The 19,945-nt window shown below is 39.8% G+C and overlaps 1 protein-coding gene across 2 annotated transcripts in view; it reads left to right on the top strand.

Annotated features, from left to right (window-relative positions):
• Positions 1 to 4,804, top strand: part of CYP4X1 (cytochrome P450 family 4 subfamily X member 1) — a 57,638-nt gene extending 52,834 nt beyond the window's left edge. For both annotated transcript variants that reach the window (XM_017872063.1, XM_017872061.1), the window contains exons 9-12: positions 514 to 647; positions 2,614 to 2,678; positions 3,471 to 3,553; positions 4,049 to 4,804. In XM_017872063.1, the coding sequence (XP_017727552.1) occupies positions 514 to 647; positions 2,614 to 2,678; positions 3,471 to 3,553; positions 4,049 to 4,223 (457 nt within the window). In that variant the 3' untranslated portion in view covers positions 4,224 to 4,804. The remainder of the gene's footprint in view (positions 1 to 513; positions 648 to 2,613; positions 2,679 to 3,470; positions 3,554 to 4,048) is intronic.
• Positions 4,805 to 19,945: the final 15,141 nt, after the last annotated feature.

Below are 19,945 nucleotides of genomic sequence, written 5' to 3' on the forward strand. Positions count from 1 at the left end.
ACCGGGTTAGCCAGGATGGTCTCGATCTCCTGACCTCGTGATCCGCCCGTCTCGGCCTCCCAAAGTGCTGGGATTACAGGCTTGAGCCACCGCGCCCGGCCTACCCTTCCTTTTCCATGGCACTCTGGCATTCCAACAACACTTTAAAGAATTTTTTCTCTCAAAATTCTTAAGCGTCTCCTCTTCAATCCTTCGCCATTTTTTTGCATTATTACTTTATATGATGAACTAAGAGTTGCAAAACTTGTTTTCAGAAATCTCCTTAGCAAATGTTTTACTAGTAGTTCAGCAGCTCACTTTATAATAAAGATATATGATATATTTATTTGGTTCCTCTGCCTCTGGGGCCTCAGCTCATCCTGAGGCAGAGAGTCCCATTTTAAAATTCTGTTACATAGACCAGTGGCAAATTGGCTTTAACCTGAGGGTAATAATTACCAGGAACAAACATAAAACAGAAAAAAATTAAACTGGATATGATATCTGAGTTCCTTCCCTCCCTCATCCTCACAGGGACCAGCTGGATGGGATGTCGTACACCACAATGTGCATCAAGGAGACATGCCGATTGATTCCTGCAGTCCCATCCATTTTCAGAGATCTCAGCAAGCCACTTACTTTCCCAGATGGATGCACATTGCCTGCAGGTCTTTACGTTCTTTTCCTAAGCAGTTCCTAGAGGCTGTGGGATCCTGGAGACCACAGTGACAAAGATTAGTGAGTCTCTTAACACTTGGAGAAATCAAAAGATAATGCTAACAAGTGGCTTAGGTTTAATCACCTATGAGGAGCTCAGAGGATAATGCTTTGATCAGATGTGAATTTCAATGACTTTCCCAAAGGCACATAGCCAGTTGCAGCAAAGCTAAGCCCAGAATCCATGTCTCTGGAATCCAATCCAGGGTCTCTTCCATTATGGGACATCATTTCTAAGATAACCTTTGTTTGACTGAGTTTGAAACCCAGCTGAAATTTCATGGAAAATAGCACCAGTATCTTTATCTGAAAGACCAAGGGAGATCTTTGATCTCATCATCATATCACCTTTATAAATGTGCAACATTTAATTGTTCATATAGAGCCTTCAAACCCATTATCTCATTTTCCCCCTTGGATTCCAGTGTTAATAGATGCTTATACAATGACTTACAGTTTGCTGAACATATTTAAATACTTTTGATGTGGCCAGAAATCCAGAGGGAGCCCCAGTGTATAGATGAGGTTAACTGATGTGAGCAGAGCTAGAACTTGTGCAGAGGCCCTGAGTCTGGAGCCTAGAGCTCTTCGGAACAACACGTTTCTGAGCAGGGCTTATAGGAAGCAGAGGGGTCATGTGAGATATATTTTTACTTATCTGATTCAATGTTCTATTAATTCATGTCTTAGGAAGCAAGCCAACAGGATTGCTTGTGGCAAACACCTACAGCCTGTTACTGTAACTTTGCTGACAGACCCAGAATTAATTTCTGGAAACTAGAATTATTTCTGGAAACCAAATAACCCTCAAATTCTCTCTCCTTTGTTTTGTACTCTGTTTCTCTCCAAACCACATGGATATTTGCCAAAATTCTCTCTACTTTCCATATGTGAACAGCACCAGTAGAAATTTGTCACTGGATCTGCATGATGGAATCAGAGTTCTGTGCTTTTTTTTTTTCTTTTTTTTTTTCCTCTCGAGATGGACTCTTGCTATATAGCCCAGAATGGAAGATAGTGGCGTCATCTCTGCTCACTTCTACCTCTGCCTTCCAGGTTTAGGCAATTCTTCTGCCTCAGCCTCCCAAGTAGCTGGGATTATAGGTGCATACCACCATGCCTGGATAATTTTTGTATTTTTATTAGAGATGGGATTTCACCATGTTGGCCAGGCTGGTCTCAAGCTCCTGACCTTGAGACCAGCCCTCCTCAGCCTCCCAAAGTGATGGGATTACAGGCGTGAGCCACTGCGCCCAGCCAGTTCTGTGCTTTAATACCCAAACTGTCTGCAGGAGGAGCTTAATAGTCCATTAATAGGTATTTAGGCCAGGCACAGTGGCTGACGTATATAATCCCAATATTTTGTGAGGTCAAGGTGGGAAGATTCCTTGAGGTTGGGAGTCTGAGATTAGTCTGGGCAACATAGGGAGACCCTGTCTTTACAAACAAAAAATCACCAGGCATGGTGTTGCATGCGTGTATTCCTGCCTTGGGGGGCTGAGGCAAGAGGATCACTTGAGCTCAGAAGTCAAGGTTACTGTGAGCAGTGCTCACGCCATTGCTCTCCAGCCTGAGTGACAGAGCCAGACCCTGACTCTAAGCAAAAACAAAAAACAAATATTTAAGTAATTTCCAAACATAGCAGAAAACATAAGCCTGGTTTATCACTTCGATATGACACCAGCAGCTACTTAAGATAGAACCATGAGTTAAGTAAATCGTGTGGAAAGCTAAGGTGCCAACCCAAGCTGCATCTTCTTAGGTGTTCCTCACTGGTGTCATCAGCTATAGCAGGCAGAGCATTGCCAGGAGCTAGCTCTTCCCTTGAAGAACCAAAGTGTTGTTTAAGAGCAGTATAACAGTAGCCCACAACTTGCTGTTTCTCCTGCAAACTCTTTTATTTCCCTCCTTTCTTAGGGATCACCGTGGTTCTTAGTATTTGGGGTCTTCACCACAACCCTGCTGTCTGGAAAAACCCAAAGGTATGATTCTCTCTTGTACATAAATACTTCCAAGAACTAATGCTGTGCAAGTCACTTTTTGGTAGCTAAGCACAAAAGTGGCTATATAATTAAGGGAAATGACATAAAGTAAACAAAATAAACGTAAAAGCCAAAAGAAATGTAAAACTATTCTATGTTCTTAAAACACTCTTGACGCGTATCAGTGATTTCTTTCACAAAAGCCACTAAGGTTTAAGATCTATTACATGTAATAGGAAGCTGGAGTATATGTCTCTGTAACAACTGGGCACATAATCATTTAGGCTTGATTTCTAAGTGGATGCACATCCATTTGTAAGTGGATGTATCTCCATAGTGAAAATAATACCACTTGCCATAGTATTTTTGTTTCCCTGGGTATCAGACAAATCAACTGGGAGGCTGTAAGGTCTGCAGGTATGAAGGTGCACTGGCCAGTGTAGTAGCCACGGGCCACATACGGCTACTGAGCACATGAAATGTGGCCAGTTGGAATTGAGTTGTGCTGTAAGTGTAAAATATGTGCTGGATTTTGAAGATGTAGTACCCTAAAAAAAATGTGAAACATTTCCTTTTAGTAATTATTTATATTGATTACAGGTTGGAATGAAAATTTTTGGTTAAATAAACTCTATTAAGATTAATTTCCTGTTTTAAAAATGTGGCCACCAGAACATTTTAAATTACACATGCAGTTCACGTTATATTTCTCTTGATCCGTGCTAGGTAGTAGGTGAAGAAATGTGTTCATGTTGTTTTGGGGATGGTGGTGGGGTTGTCCTCTCATTTCAGGTCTTTGACCCCTTGAGGTTCTCTCAGGAGAATGCTGATCAGAGACACCCCTATGCCTACTTACCATTCTCAGCTGGATCAAGGTGAGAACAATTTGAGGTTGCTCAAAGTACCCAAAGATGTTTACTTGAGAGTAGTTTATTCCTTTCAGCTCCTCAGCTCTATAAATTCTTCCAGGGAACCATAGATCTTGGTGCCTATTTGAGCCCCAAAGGATCAGTTAGTTTTACAAAGGACAGTCCTATTATCTGTCACATCCTTTTTGGCTATGCCTTGAAAGCAGTCCCACAATGTAAGCTACTGCTCATAGGCTTAATGCAGTCCACCTTCAAAGCAAGAGAAATAATTTCATGAGTAACTCCAACTGCCACCTTGTTATAGGGAAGGCATCATGTTGGAGCCTCCCAGCTCACATTCTCACAGTAAACAATTTAAGTCTAAAGTTCAAAAGTTTCAATGGCATTTGGTGGAAAAATGTCGCTTTACCGTGTACTTCAGACTTCTTATGCTAGTATTTTAATATAGTCAGAAGAAACATCATTTTTTCATGTATCACTTTCTTTCCCTGTTGTCTTCAGGAACTGCATCGGGCAGCAGTTTGCCATGATTCAGTTAAAGGTGACCATTGCTTTGATTCTGCTCCACTTTAGAGTGACTCCAGACCCCACCAGGCCTCCTACTTTCTCCAACCATTTTATCCTCAAGCCCAAGAATGGGATGTATTTGCACCTGAAGAAGCTCTCTGAATGTTAGATCTCAGGGTACAATGATTAAATATACTTTGTTTTTAAGTTAAATTTACAGCTAATGATCCAAGCAGATAGAAAGGGATCAGTGTATGGTGGGAGGATTGGAGGTTGGTGGGATAGGGGTCTCTGCGAAGCTACACATGATCCAAAATCGTTTCTAGGTACACAGTGTGTCAGCTAGATCTGTTTCTGTGTGACTTTGGGAGATCTTCAGATCTTTTCTGTTAAACTTTCATTACTGTTAATGCTATATACACCAATAGACTTTCCTATATTTTCTGTTGTTTTTAAAATAGTTTTCAGAATTATGCAAGTAATAAGTGCATGTATGCTCACTGTCAAAAATTCCCAACACTAGAAAAGCATGTAGAATAAAAATTTTAAATCTCACTTCACGTAGCCTAGATTCCATGCCCTGACCAATCCTACTGCTTTTCCTGAAAACAATAATTTGGTGTGCATTCTTTCAGGCTGTTTCCTATACATTTTATATGTAAAATATAGCAATGTGTTCATATAGATGTGATTATTCCTATATTGTTACTGATTTTTTCACTTAATAAATATTCACCTTATCCCTTATCATGGCTTTATGGTATTCTGTAGTATGAATGCACTATAATTTATTTAGCTGTTTTCCTTATTGGGCATTTAAGTTATTTCTAGTTTTTTAAAAACATGTTTGTTGGCCATTTATGTTTATATTTGTTTTGTTCTCTGTGATTTGTCTGTACACTGTTTATGCTTGTTTTCTGTGGAATTGCCTTTTCTTATTGATTTTATGAGTTCTTTATATATTGTGGATAATAATCCTTGATTATAACTATTTTTTGTAATTTTTCCCATTCTGTCACTTTTTATAAACAACTGTATTTATGATGTCTTTTACTATATAGAACCTTTTAAATTTTCATGAAGTAAGGTACTTACATTTTTTAAGGTTTCTGGGTTTTGAGCCCTGGATAAGAAAGCCTTTATCTGGAATATTATATATTCTGCATGTTTTCCTGGTGGTAATCTTGTACAGCCTAAAGGGAAATGTCTTCATAATTTCCAAATTCATCACTCATTTGAGCCTAATCAGAAATTTAGACTTATCTTTAAGTGCAGGAGGAGGCCTTTGAAGGGCTTTCATCAGAGGTGAGATACGAGGTGAATTACATTTTAAGCAAGTTTTACATCCATTATACGGAGATTAAGTAAGTGCATTAGAAGGGGCAAGAGTGGTGGGGAAACAGGGAAACCAGTTAGGAAGCTGTTGCAATGTACAGAGGAGAGATGGTGGTGGCTTGGCAAGGGTGAAGTTGAAGGGAAATGAATGTGAAATGGATTTGGGTGGCATTTGGTAAAGAAGCTAGGACTCATTAATTGATTGGAAATAGGTGGTTAGGGACTGGGGGAAATCTAAGATTAGGAAGACTAACCAAAGATATCCTATTTGATTATAGGAACAATTTTGACAGTACTTGTGACTGGTTTGCTCTCACTATGCAGTCATCAATACTTTGCCTTGCTGGACATTTCGATTATGACTAAATCCTATAGTAAAAGTGGTGTAGGCCCCTGAGGCATCTAATAAGGAGAGAGGCTAAGTATGAGAAAGAAGGTAGCTTGTGAGACCAAGAATTCCCTTAACCACATAGAAGAGTCGCCATGCTTAGTATGACAAAACTCATATCCTGCCAAGAGTTTATGAGGGGATAGAGAGGATTCAGTTCTCAAAGGTAGTGGCCTCAAATACCCCATATAAAAATATCTGGCAGGGTTCAAATAACTGATATAGATCCTATTTTCCTGTTGCTTTCTCTGTGTCCATATGCACTATTTGGGAAGATAACTGTGTTAGCCTATTTTCACACCACTATAGAGATATTACCCAAGACTGGGTTATTTATAAAGAAAAGAGGTTTGACTCACAGTTCGGCATGGCTGGGGAGGCCTCAGGAAACTTACAACCATGGGAAAAGGGGAAGCAGGAACGTTTTACATGGCAGTAGGTGACAGAGCTAGCATTTGAAGAAGGAACCATCAAACACTTATAAAACCCTCAGGTCTCCGGGTACTCACTATCACAAGCACAGCATGGAGGAAACCACCTCCATGATCCAGTCACCTCCCTCCCTCCACACGTGGAGATTACAGGTCCTTCCCTCAACACATGGGGATTACAGTGAGATTTGGGTGGGGATACAGAGCCAAACCATATCAATCACCAATAATTGGGGGCAGCTTTCGCTGACCACCAGTTTAATTTGTAACCTATGTCCAGTGCTTTAGCATGGAGTAAGGGTAAGTGGAAGCCTACAGCCCCTATGGTCATGTGTGCTTGGTGCATTCTAGAACTTACAGCAGTAATTTTATTTGTGGTGAGCCTTGCCATTTTCTTTATAAATTAACTCAGATGGCCTGCAGGAAATTTGAATGACTCTTGATTACTGAACTGTAAATGATGTGACACCCTTCCTAGTCAATCCTACCCTTTATACTGCTTCTATTTCAAAGGACACATCCCAGTCCATGTTTAAAACATAAGCTATTTGTGGCAAAGATGACTCAACGTCCCTTCAACATCCTTTCTCCACTCCTACAGAAATAGAAATGTTAGCTGAGCACGTGGTTGCCATAATTCCCTTCCTCTCTTTCAATGAGATGTGTCATGTGACTAAATTTTGAGCAGAACTGTGAGCAGAAGTGTGTGTACAACAGCCAGCTAATATCTTCAAAAGGAGAAGTGCATGGTTTCCCTTTCCCTTTTATCTCCTTCCCACTTTCGTAAAGGCAACTGGTGGCAGGAGCTAGAGCAGCTATCTTAGATCTTTCACTGAAAGCCGTATGTTGAAAAGAGCAGGACAACAGTGTAGAAAGAGCCTAGGTGCCAGGATGACCTTGTAGAGCAAACTACTTAACTACCTTTGGACCACCTAACTTCGAAAGGCATTTATGTAGGAGACAAATGAATTATTATCTTGTTGAAACTCCTCTATACAGGACCCTTTTGTTAAAGTAAGCTGTCAGCTGTTACTGGTGTGATCAGTGCTTTCTTTTCATTTCCTGTCTATCCTGATAATCAAGATCGGTTTGCTTTTACTTGGTACAAACAGTATATTTCTACTGTTTGTTTCAGGGCTGTTTAAAATAACAATGGAAAATTGCTGGACAATACCTATATTGTTATTGATTTTTTCACTTAATAAAAGTTATCTCATTCCTTATCATGGTTTCATGGTATTCTGTAATGTGAATGTACTATAATTTATTTATTTTCCTTATTTAATATTTAAGTTACTTAAAATTTTAAAAACATTTGTTGGCCATTTATGTTTATCTTTGTGTTGTTCTCTGTGATTCATCTGTACACTGTCTTATGTTTGTTTTCTATAGAGTTGTGTTTTCTTGTTGATTTTATGAGTTCTTTATATATTGTGGATAATAATCCTTGGTTATAACTCTTCTTTGTGATTTTTTCCCATTCTGTTACTTTTATAAAACCGTTAAGAGGTTCATGAGAAAAGAAAGGAGTAGTTTTCATTACCAAATATCCAGTAGTAAACCAGGAATGGAGGGGGTGGGCAAGCATCCTGAAGCAGCCACATAGGCTTGGACAAAATACTGTAACTCTCTTCTTGTTCCCTCAACTGGGAGCTGACACACAAGCAAAAAAGAGTGCTCAGTTTCTTGAATAGTAACCTTAAACTTTTTCCATAAAGTATAATATGTCCAACCAAGTTGCCAGTTATATCAATTGTCTTTTTTATTTTTTACCTTTTCTGAATCATAGACATTTTCCCAAATAGGAAGAATATCATGGATCTTCTCCAGAAACTTGTGCATGCTCCTAGCACCAACAATGTGTCTATGATTTCATGGCATTGGTCAACCGTGAACCCATGTCTAGACCCAACTGAGAGCCCTTCCTCTGCCTAAGTATTAAGAAATTTGGCAATGTCCCAGTCTAGTAATGGAGGCACCCATTAGCTCAGGAAGCAAGTCATTTCATTCTTAGGCAGCTGTCATTCACAAAAGTGTTTCAGAATACTGAACCCAAACCTTTCTTATGATTTTCACCCATTGGCACACTCAAAATTTCTTTATAAATTGATAGTTTTCAGAGTTCTTCTATTACTTTTATATAATTGAATCTGTACCACTCGCCTTGTGATGTATGTAGTATTACTATTACACTCAATTCCAGATGAGTAAAGAGGAGTTCAATGAGATCAGGTGACATACCCAAGATCTCTTAGTCATTGAATAGCAGACCCAAAACTCTTGGAGCCTTGGCAACTATTTATGTATTTAGAGACAGTTCTGTCTTTCTAAGTCCCCAGTGTTTTGGGTCTATGGTGTTGGCAAGTCAGGTGAAGGCTTTCACTAACATCCACTATCACAGAGTCAACATGCGGAGACCTGAGGGTGTTCATGGCAGTCACCCTGGAACCAACTGTCTTCTGCAGCTACTCCCACAAGCTAAATTTTAGAAAATTTGGGTTTTAGGGTTCAAGTCACATTTGATTTCAAATCCTGACTCCACTTCCTAGTGGCTGAATTATCTCCATGAGCTGTAGTTTTCTCCTGTCAAACTGACCATAGCAACACTTCCTTCATAATGTTACTGAGAAGATGAAAGGAGAGTTCTTATGTAAAGGCATAGTATAGTGTCTGTTACAGAGTAGAGATTCAATAAACTTTTGTTTCCTTATGGGAGTCTGAGACATATCCTTCTGGCTTTATTTCCATATTTGTGGTTTCCTGTGTTATTTGCTATTTGAAAACAGCATCTTTATTATTCTGATCTCTTTGGGGGCCAGGGAAATTTATCTTTCTATTGGTTTAGAAGATATCATGGACAACTATGCTCTTTTCTGCATCCATAGAGACAAGAGAGTATCCCTTACCAGAAGGCGTTGCCTTGATGCAATCTTTTGTCCAGTCTACCTAATTTTTTCAATTCCTAAAAGAAATTTTAAGTCTCTGGATTAGCATACATTTGAATGCTTAACATAATATTATAAAACATTTTAATGGAAATAATTCAATAGGAAAATAAAATAATCTAGAAAGAGTGTGTCAGTAAATGGGAAATCAATATTTAATTTTTAAAGATTCCATTCATGTGCGTTTCCGAAATGCAGGGCTGGGATGGGGAAAGAACAGGAAGAGCTGCTAGTGATTGGTAGACACAGGTTATTTTATGTATTTTTTAAAAGAAGATGAGATTTGTCTTCTTTACATGACATTCACTTTGGGGTCTGTAGTAGTAATTTATATGAATGCAACTCTTACATTTAAGGATCAGTGAGGAAAATGGAAACTGCAGTAGGTAGTTCAAACAGGAATATAACACAAGGAATTGTTTCTATAAGTGTTGGAAGACTGAAAAAGAAAAAAAAAAAAAAGCAACTGTGCTCAGCTATCTAAGGAGGGCACCCTGCATGGCAGCAACAAAACCATAAACAAAAACAAAGAATGAATGTTATTAAAGTCAGGAAAACATTCACATCTTGGAGAAAGGGGGTTTGTGATGGGAAGGCAGGCATGAGGTGTTTAGCAGTGCTGGTAATATGCAATTTTTCTTTTAAACCAGGGTTGCAACTATATGGCTGTTTGTTAGACAACATTTTAAGCTGTACATCTGTTCCCTGTACTTTTGAATGTGTTCTATGTTTCACCATTTTAAAAGTTTTTAAAACATGATCAGTTTGGTTTTATTAACACCATGAAATATGCAGCAGCTCAAGGATAATCATAATTGTGAGGTGGCAGTGTTTAAGGTTCAGAGATGGTGATAAGGAAGAGGGGTGTGAATTCTCTTTCATATCAAGTGATTGAACATCTTACTTGCAATCTAAGGTGGTAAAAGCTGGAGTCCTAAGAAGTCCATTTGCATCTTGGAGAAAGAGGGGTTTGTTATATTCCTGCCTTCCGTGACATAATGAAGGCAGGCAGACTATTCCTTCTGCAATTGTACCATTGCCTGAAGTGAGGAAAGGAATAAAATAGGGCATACTGAATACTGTGTGATTGACACAGTGTTTTTCTATATAAAAACTAGTGATAATCTTTAAATAACATAGGACTCTAGCCTGCACCCTTACCCTTCCAAATGCATACAGACTATCTCAATGCACAATAACTCACTGATAACAGAAGAGAGAAATAATCAAATGTATAAGGAGAAAATTCAGGATGAAATAGGCATACGGATCTTACCAGGTAATAGAAGACCTATCCCCTAGGAGTTCCCTGATTTCATCTCAGCATCTCTGCTGATGCTCAGGGTACTTTGCCAAGCAGTAAAGGATCCAGGAGATAGCACTGGATATGGTGTCATGTCCTGCAATCGTGAACGTTTTCACTTCAGCCTGGAGATCTGCTTCAGAGAAGTCTTTGGTGTTTTCGCTCTAAAAAATTACAGTGATGATCTTTATCCAAAGCTGGCTATGGATTGTTATCTTTTTCAATTGTAGCAATGATGATACAAAAAGTGTTTTAAATTCAAAATTAATACAACTAATTTGGCATATGTTTTTCTGTTTTACTTTTTTTCAAACCTTAACAGAACACCAGACGATGTAAAAAGAAATGACTCAACAGAATTCCACTGGCCAGAATAAATCGAGAGTCCCACTGACATTCATATTTTTTGATTTATTAATTCTACTTAAAGGAATAAACTCTAATAAAATGTTTAAAAATTGCACAAGAGATTTATGTACAAGAATGTTTAATACCATAGTCAAAAGAAGGGAAGACCGTAAGTGGCCAAAAATAGGCAAAGGTAAAATAAAGTATGGACCACCCATAAAATGAGACATTATGTAGTAACTAAAATTATGTCTTTGAATAACTTCTTAATGATAAGGGAAAAGCTCATGACTTAATATTGGGTGAAAAGAGCAGTATTAGAAATGTATTACATAGGTGTATGTGAGATAATAGTAATTTAAAAATATACAAGTTGAATAGACAAAATATTGAAGGAAAATAGTAGTGTTACCAAATGGGATTGCGGGCAGTTTTAATTTCCTTTACTGTTTATTTAATTTTGTTTAACAATTAATGTGTACTATTTTCCATGAACACAAAAATAGACAAGCCAAGAGCGCCAAATCCCACTCACACTGCCACAAAAGAATAAAATATCTAGGAATATATCTAACAGGGGAAGTGAAGGACCTTTTCGAGAAGAACTACAAACCACTGCTCAAAGAAATCTGGGATGACACAAACAAGTGGGAAAACATTCCATGCTCTTGGATAGGAAGAATCAATATCATGAACATGGCTGTATTGCCCAAAGCAATTTATAGGTTCAATGCTGTTCCCCTTAAAGTACTATTGAGATTCTTCATAGAATTAGAAAATCTTTTAAAATTCATATGGGACTGGGTGCAGTGGCTCACGCCTGTAATCCCAGCACTTTGGAAGGCCGAGGCGGGAGGATCACTTGAGGTCAGGAGTTCAAGACCAGCCTGGCCAACATGATGAAACCCCATCTCTGCTGAAAATACAAAAATTAGCCAGGCATGATGACTGGCATCTGTAATCCCAGCTACTCAGGAGGCTGAGACACAAGAATCACCTGAACCCGGGAGGTGGAGGTTGCAGTGAGCCGGGAGCACACCACTGCACTCCAGCCTGGGCGACAGAGTGACAGTCAGTCTCAAAAAAAAAAAAAAAAAAAAAAATTCATATGGAAGCAAAAGAGCCTGAATAGCCAACACAATCCTAAGAAAACAAACAAACAAACAAAACAAAGCTGCAGGCCTCTTCAAGTTATACCACAAGACTACAGTAACTAAAAAAGCATGGTACTGGTGCAAGAACAGACACAGAGACCAATGGAACAGAATAGGGAACCCAGAAATAAGCCTGCACGCCTACAATCATCTGATCTTCAGCCAAGTCAACAATAACAAGCAATGGAAAAGGATTCCCTATGTAACAAATCATGCTGGGAGAACTGACTAGTCATGTGGAAAAAATTGAAACTTCCTTACATTATGTGCAAAAATCAACTCAAGATGGATTAAAGACTTAAACGTAAAACCCAAAACTATAAAACCCCAGACAAAATCTAGGCAATACCATTCAAGACAAAGGCGTGGGCAAAGACTTCATGACAAAGACGCCAAAAGCAATACCATTTGATCCAACGATCCCATGACTGGGTGTATACCCAGAGGAATACAAATCATTCTATTATAAAGATAGGTGCACACGTATGTTCACTGCAGCACTATTCACAATAGCAAAGACATGGAATCAACTTAAATGCCCATCAATAACAGACTGGATAAAGAAAATGTGGTACATATACACCATGAAATACTATGCAGACATTAGAAGGAATGAGATCATGTTCTTTGCAGGGACATGGATAGAGCTAGAAGCCATTATTCTCAGAAAACTAACACAGGAAAAGAAAACCAAATACCACATGTTCTCACTTATAAGTGGGAGCTGAATGATGAGAACACATGGACACGTGGTGTAGGAACAACACACCTGGGGCCTGTTGGAGGGTGGGAGCTGGGAGGAGGAACAGCATCAAGAATAGCTGATGAGGCCAGGCACGGTGGCTCATGCCTGTAATCCCAGCACTTTGGGAGGTTGAGGTGGGCAGATCATTTGAGGTCAGGAGTTCGAGATCAGCCTGGCCAACATGGTGAAACCTGGTCTCTATTAAAAAAACAAAAATATTAGCCAGGCCTGGTGGCAATGCAACTCAAGTCCCTGCAACTCGGGAGGCTGAGGCAGGAGAATCGCTTGAACCCGGGAGGTGGAGTTTGCAGTGAGCCAAGATCATGCCACTGTACTCCAGCCTGGGCAACAGAGTGAGGCTCCACTGGAAAAAAAAAAAAAAGAGAGAGAGAGAATGAATGCTGGGCTTAATATCTAGATGATGGGATGATCTGTGCAGCAAACCACTATGGCACACATTTACCTATGTAACAAACTGCACATCCTGCACATGTACCCCTGAACTTAACAGTTGGAAATCAAAAAGAAAAAAGATATTAACTAAAATAAAACAATGTGTACTATTTTTTCTAATCAGAAAATGTGATTTTATTTTATTATTATTATTTTTAGAGTCGATGTCTTCCTCTGTCACACAGACTGGAGAGCAGTGGCATGTTTGGCTTTGAATTCCTGTTCAAGTGATCCTCCCACCTCAGCCTCCAGAGTAGCTAGGCCTACAGGCACTGCTGCCACACCTGGATAATTTTTAATTTTTTTGTAGAGATGGGGTCTTGCTATGTTGCCTAGGCTTGTCTCAAACTCCTGGCCTCAAGTGACCCTCCTTCCTCTGTCTCCTGAGTCGCTGGATTACAGGTATGAGCCACCATGCTCAGCAGAAAATTAATTTTTTTTAACAAGTCATTAGTTCCTGGCAACTCTAGTTCACTTCCAAATCCACCTCATTTTGCAGTGCCCTGTTCTTAGTAGTCCTGGTTTAGGAAGACTTGTGTTTCACATGATAAAGGTAGCCAACACAATGAAAGTTGAGTTCACAGAGTATTTATTTATTTATGTTCCCTCACAGAGTGTTTGTTTATTTTTGTTCCCTCACATAATTCAGCACAATTAAATTCAGCAAATATTTATTGAACACTTGGAGATGATGAAGGAAAATTATGATGTGAACACCATGTTCACATGGTGCCATCTGGCACAATGGAAACGGCATGGGATTTGGACTGAACCAGAATTGTTAGTTTTAGGCATGTCATCTTGAGCAGCTGACTTCACTTTTTGAGCCACCATTTCTCTTCCTTAAATAAAGATATTTATAAATACCCCACAGGTTGTTATAATAAACGTTGAAGGTGCTTGGCACACAAGTTCTGCCTTTAGCAGTTAGGAGTAAAATGTCTTCCACAGCCAAATTTTAGTCTCAATATTGTCCCATCAGCAGGAAAATAGCCACTCAGTTCCTTTGTTCTTTTAAGGCATCTAGTCTGTTTCCCATTAAAATGGTACTTAGTAAGGGGATTCTAAGTTTGGAAGTTAACTGGAACCATTTTTCTAAGGTAAATGCAATTTGGCACATTGCCTCCATTAAAGGAGGCTTGTGCAAAAATGACACGGTCTCTCACTTTTGGGGAGCCAGGCAGATTACACAGGCGTAGGAAGGCAAAAGAGGAATTACACAAGGTGGATAAGCTAAGGTTGTGTGGGTCAAGCATCACTTAGTTCATCCAGTTCCATAGCTTGGAGGATCACGCCTTTAACCATAGGTGGCATATTTAACAGGGCGCCGGGACCCAAGAACCAGGGAGGGAAAACAGCCAGAAGGATGCTCCCCTGTCTTGTCCTCCACCCTGGGTCATATGGAAAGGAAGGAGACTAAAAGAACTCTCACATCTTTTTCTAGATGGGTAACAGGTTATCTTCAGCTTGCACCCCTCTGGAGTGCAGTCTGAAACACTGGAACTTCTTTAACCTCAGGACTTCAAGAAGAAAAGCAACTCATTTTCTTTTGCACAAGTGCATGGCATTTTTACTAAACCTTTGCAAACATTGTAAGATCAACCCAACTCTTTTAACAATCATATCAGGCCGGCCCAAAAAAGAATAGTTCCCCCAAATTAGAGAAGTAACCACCAGGGAAACTGTCTGAGGATTCCCATTACTTGGGACCCCTTCAAGTTCCCTTCTCATTTAGGATCTTAGCCAAATAAATGGAGACTTAGGCCAATTCTCTGATGACCCTGATAGGTATATAGAGGCTTTCAAAACTTAACTCAGGTATTTCACCTCCCAGGGAGGGACGTTAGGCTGCTCCTAAACCCGACCCTCACAGCAGCTAAAAAGCAGGCAGCGCTGCACGCAGCAGAGAATTTTGGAGATGATCAATATATCCCTTATAATACACCAAAAGGGAAGAAAGCAGATAGGGAAAGTGAAGAAATAGCAAAAACACCATTCCAAATTGGGAGAGAGGCAATTCTGGTTAACAACTCTAATTGGAACCCCAATAACTCAGAAAATAAATGGAAAAGGAAGCGCTTTTTAATATGCATGTTAGAAGGTCTATGGAAAACCAGGGCCAACCCTCTCAATTACTCTAAACTGTCCATAATAGACCAGAAGTCAGATAAGAATTCTGTAGCCTTTATGGAAAGACTGAGAGAGGCTGTACTAGAACCCACCTCCTTATCCCCTAATTCAGTTGAGGGGCAGCTCATCCTGAAGGACAACTTTATTACACAGGTAGCTCCCAATATTAGAAGGAAAGTACAGAAGCAAGCTATAGGACCAGATAGCACCTTAGGGAGCCTCCTGAAGGTGGCCACTTCGGTCTTTTATAATAGGGACCGGGGGTGGCCCAAAAGAAAGAGAGAAAGCTCAGGAGAAGGACAGAGCCTCTAGCAACAGCTTTGCAGGCTTGCAACGTCCAGGATCCCCGAGGTGCATCCACTAGTTGCTGTCGGTGTGGCAGGGCAGGGCATTTTAAGAAGGAATACCCAGGCAGCAAGATGAAGCCAGCTGGACCCTGTCCAGCCTGTGGCAGAGATCACTGGAGATGGAACTGCCCCCGAGGTGGAGGCCACTAGGTTCAGGACCGCTCTCACAGACATTCCAGCAGGACTGATGGGTCCTGGGGCTCAAACGCCAGCTCCAGTGGCTCAAACTGCCATTACAGCACAGGAGCCCCGGGTGATTCTGGAAATTAAAGGAAGGAAAGCAGACCTCCTTCTAAACACTAGAGCCAGTCTCCTTCCTCCCCTCTAAATCCAGTCCTCCCGTCTTCCCATAGAACGACCGGAAGGGGCATCTCAGGAAAAACTCTATTCCAATATTTTTCTCAACCTTAGTTGCAGTTAGAAGAACCTATTGTGTACACGTGCTTCCAAACCATTGTCATAACTGCTCTATGAGTGAAAAAAAAAAGCCTCCAAGTTGACCCTAGGAAATAGTTTAACTGTTTACACTCCACATGATGAGGCAGAATCACTGTCCTCTGGGGGAGCGCTTAGCTAACAAACAGCCAGTAAAGCAAGAAGTACATAAGGCAGGATAAGCAGTAGTCACTCTAAATAATGTCTCTCCCCAGGCACAAACAATTAACTGAGCTAATAGCTCTTACAAGAGCACTTGAATTAAGCAAGGAAAGGCAGCTAACATTTATACCTACTCCAGGTATGCTTTCTTAGCTCTCCATGCTCATGCTGCCATTTAAAAGGAAATCCACCAATGGATCTCCTATAAAATATCACCATAAAATTAGCAGGTTATTATTCTCAGTTTTCCTTCCACGAGAAATAGGAGGGATGCACTGTAGGGGACATCAAAAGGGAACAAATAAGGTAGCCGAAGAAAATAGGTTAGCTGATCAGGCAGCTAAGTCAAAGGCAAGGAAGCCTCAGGGTATCAACATACTTCAAGCCCCTTCTAATTTAGGAAGGCTTCATAACAGAAATTAAGCCCCAGTATTCCCCTGCAGAAATGAAATAGGCCACTTCTCAAGGGCATACTTTTCGGTTCTCAGGATGGTTACAGTCAGGATGGCAAACTCTGTTTTCCAGCCTCCAGCCAACGGAAAATCCTTAAAATCCTTTGCCAAGCTTTTCACTTGGGAAAGGACAAAAACTTATCAATGTGCTCAGAGACTGTTTCAGGCAGGAAACCTCTCAACTGGTTAAGCATGTAAACTCTCTAGCTCACTTCCAATAGAAATTAACACAACCAGCGAGAACCAAATCCCAGGAAATAGAACCACCTTTATTTAACCCAGGAACTTTGGTATTGGTAAAAACTCTCAGCTCTGTCTCCTTCCCTACGTCAAGCTGGAAACGGCCCTACACTGTTCTTCTTTCAACCCCCTCAGCAGTAAAAGTTACAAGAATCAACTCCTGGATACATCACACTCAAGTCAAAGCCTGAAGAGCTGAGGGAGCAACCCCCGACAGCTCAGAGGAATGTCATAAATATCAATGTGAAGAAATAGAGGATCGTAAGCTGAAAATCATAAAAGATAAGTAACTGAGTGAGGGCTACTCATCTTACTCAGTCCCTCTCCTACCTCACCAGATACTTTTTATTATTTCTAACCTTTCCTCTCAAAGTTCATCACCAGATACTAAAACTTCTTTTTAGTGCATATTTGCAGGGAGATTTTAATTATTCATAGAATCACACTTGTAACTTTGTCCATCCCCAAAGGGAAATGTTATGTCTTGGCAAGTAAAGTTTTCAATGGAAATTGTTTACTATGCAACTCTTGTAGAAATTGTTATAGTTATGCTACTTTTTGCAAAAGAACTATACACTGCAGCACCCACAATGTGGGATTCTGGTTGTAAAATTCTAATTGCTGTAATTTTGGCCTAATTATTATCCTTATCCTGCACATCCTGCACATATACCTCGGAACTTAAAAAAAAATTATTTAAAAAACCCATCAGAACAATATTTAAAATATTTAAGAATATGGGAAGTAGGAAATAGAAATTCAAATGGTGTAAGATCCTTGCATTTTCAGGGAAGTGTTTAATGTAATTACATATGTTAGATTCTAATAAAGACTGCATGTTGTAATTTCTAGCATACCTATAAAAGCTAAACTTATGATCTAAAAGAGAAAAAGTAATAATATAAAATGATCCAGCAATTAATAAAAGAAGGGATAAAAATCGGTTAAATAGAAAACAAATAGTTACATGGCCCGTTTAAATCCAAATATTCTAGTGATTACATTAAATATAAGTGGTTTAAATGCTCTAACTAAAGCACAGAGATTTTCAGACTACATTAATAAAAGCTAAATATATGCTGCATATGAGAAATAAACCTTGGCTGAGCACAGTGGCTCACACCTCTAATCCTAGCACTTTGGGTAGGCAAATTGCTTGAACTCAGGAATTTGAAACCAGCCTGGGCAAAATGGTGAAACCCTGCCTCTACAAAAGAAATACAAACTTTAGCCAGGTGTGGTGGCACACACCTGTAGTCCCAGCTGTTTGGGGGTGCTGAGGCAGGAGGATCACTTGAACCTGGGAGGTTAAGTCTGCAGTGAGCCGAGATGGTGCCACCACACTGCACCCTGGGTGATAAAGTGAGACCCTGTCTCAAAACAAAACAAAACAAAAGAAAAAGAAAAAGAAAAAAAGACATAAACCTCAAATATAAGGACACAGAAACAGAAAAAAAAAAGAGTATAGAATAATATACTATCAAAATACTAACTAAAGGAAAGCAGAGGTTATCATACTAGTATCTGATAGAGTAGATCTTGAGACTAGAAGCATTATTAGAGAAATAGAAGTTGATTTTATCAAGATAAAATGATAAATCAGAAATATATTCCAATTGTAAATGGGTATTATCATAGGTAGATTTATGGTCCCTCAAAGTTATCTATGTCCTAAGTCCCCAAAAACCCATGCAAAAGGGATACTCAGTGGTGTGCTGTGTTGTTTGATAAACTGTGCATAGTGTGCAGTACCCAAGCATGTTCAGTACTTGCTCAGATGGTCTGCTCTGTCTTCTTACAGAAATGTACTTCCTTTCACTTTTACTTTTCTTCACATCTGAAGCTGCTCCATTAGAAATGAAGCAAGATAGACAGATGTTTTGCTGATTGTATTAGTTCTAACCCCAAACATTAACATGCAGATATATAGTCAATAATATACTCTCTACCTAGGATTTATGTAGCACATTCATTTAAGAGGTACAAATTAGCATTTCTGAATGATGGCCATGCCGTATGTCCATAGTAGAAGCAGCCATAACCAGAGTCTATGTCTCAGACAATGAGATGTCTCATAGTGCACTCTGGTCATGTAAATCCCAGGACTAACCTGTGAACTGATGAAGCTCTTAGTTAAATTTAGAAAAGATTTTGGCTTTGAGAGCTGAATTTGAAAACCAGGTCGTTGTGATGTAGAAAATTGTTCATCCGCTGGTAGGAGATTTTGCCAAGGTTGAACACTGCTCTCAGGTATGAGCCCAGGGTACTGGAATAGGGAAGATGGAACATGTTTGTGGGTGACACAGTTATTGGTGAACAACTACCTTCCTTTTGTCACTGACCTGTCCAACTGGATGCTGCCCTGGTGGCTGAAGGCACACTTCATGATGCTGTCCACAGTCATCAGGGAGACATGTTGAAAGAGCTCCAGACATGAGTTTTGGGCAATGTGTTCCTCCCATTTGTTCTGGGGCAGGAGATGAATATCATGATCATACACATGCCCCTCTTTTCCCAATTTCTTTCCTTTTTTTTTTTTTATTATACTTTACGTTCTAGGGTACATGTGCATAACGTGCAGGTTTGTTACATATGTATACTTGTGCCATGTTCGTGTGCTGCACCCATCAACTCGTCAGCACCCATTAACTCGTCATTTACATCAGGTATAACTCCCAATGCAATCCCTCCCCCCTCCCCCCTCCCCGTGATAGGCCCTGGTGTGTGATGTTCCCCTTCCTGGGTCCAAGTGATCTCATTTTTCAGTTCCCACCTATGAGTGAGAACATGCGGTGTTTGGTTTTCCATTCTTGCGCTAGTTTGCTGAGAATGATGGTTTCCACCTGCATCCATGTCCCTACAAAGGACTCAAACTCATCCTTTTTTATGGCTGCATAGTATTCCATGGTGTATATGTGCCACATTTTCTTAATCCAGTCTGTCACAGATGGACATTTGGGTTGATTCCAAGTCTTTGCTATTGTGAATAGTGCCGCAATAAACATACGTGTGCATGTGTCTTT

This window comes from Rhinopithecus bieti, unplaced genomic scaffold, assembly GCF_001698545.2.
Source record: "Rhinopithecus bieti isolate Rb0 unplaced genomic scaffold, ASM169854v2 scaffold_6776, whole genome shotgun sequence".
Taxonomy (NCBI): domain Eukaryota; kingdom Metazoa; phylum Chordata; class Mammalia; order Primates; family Cercopithecidae; genus Rhinopithecus; species Rhinopithecus bieti.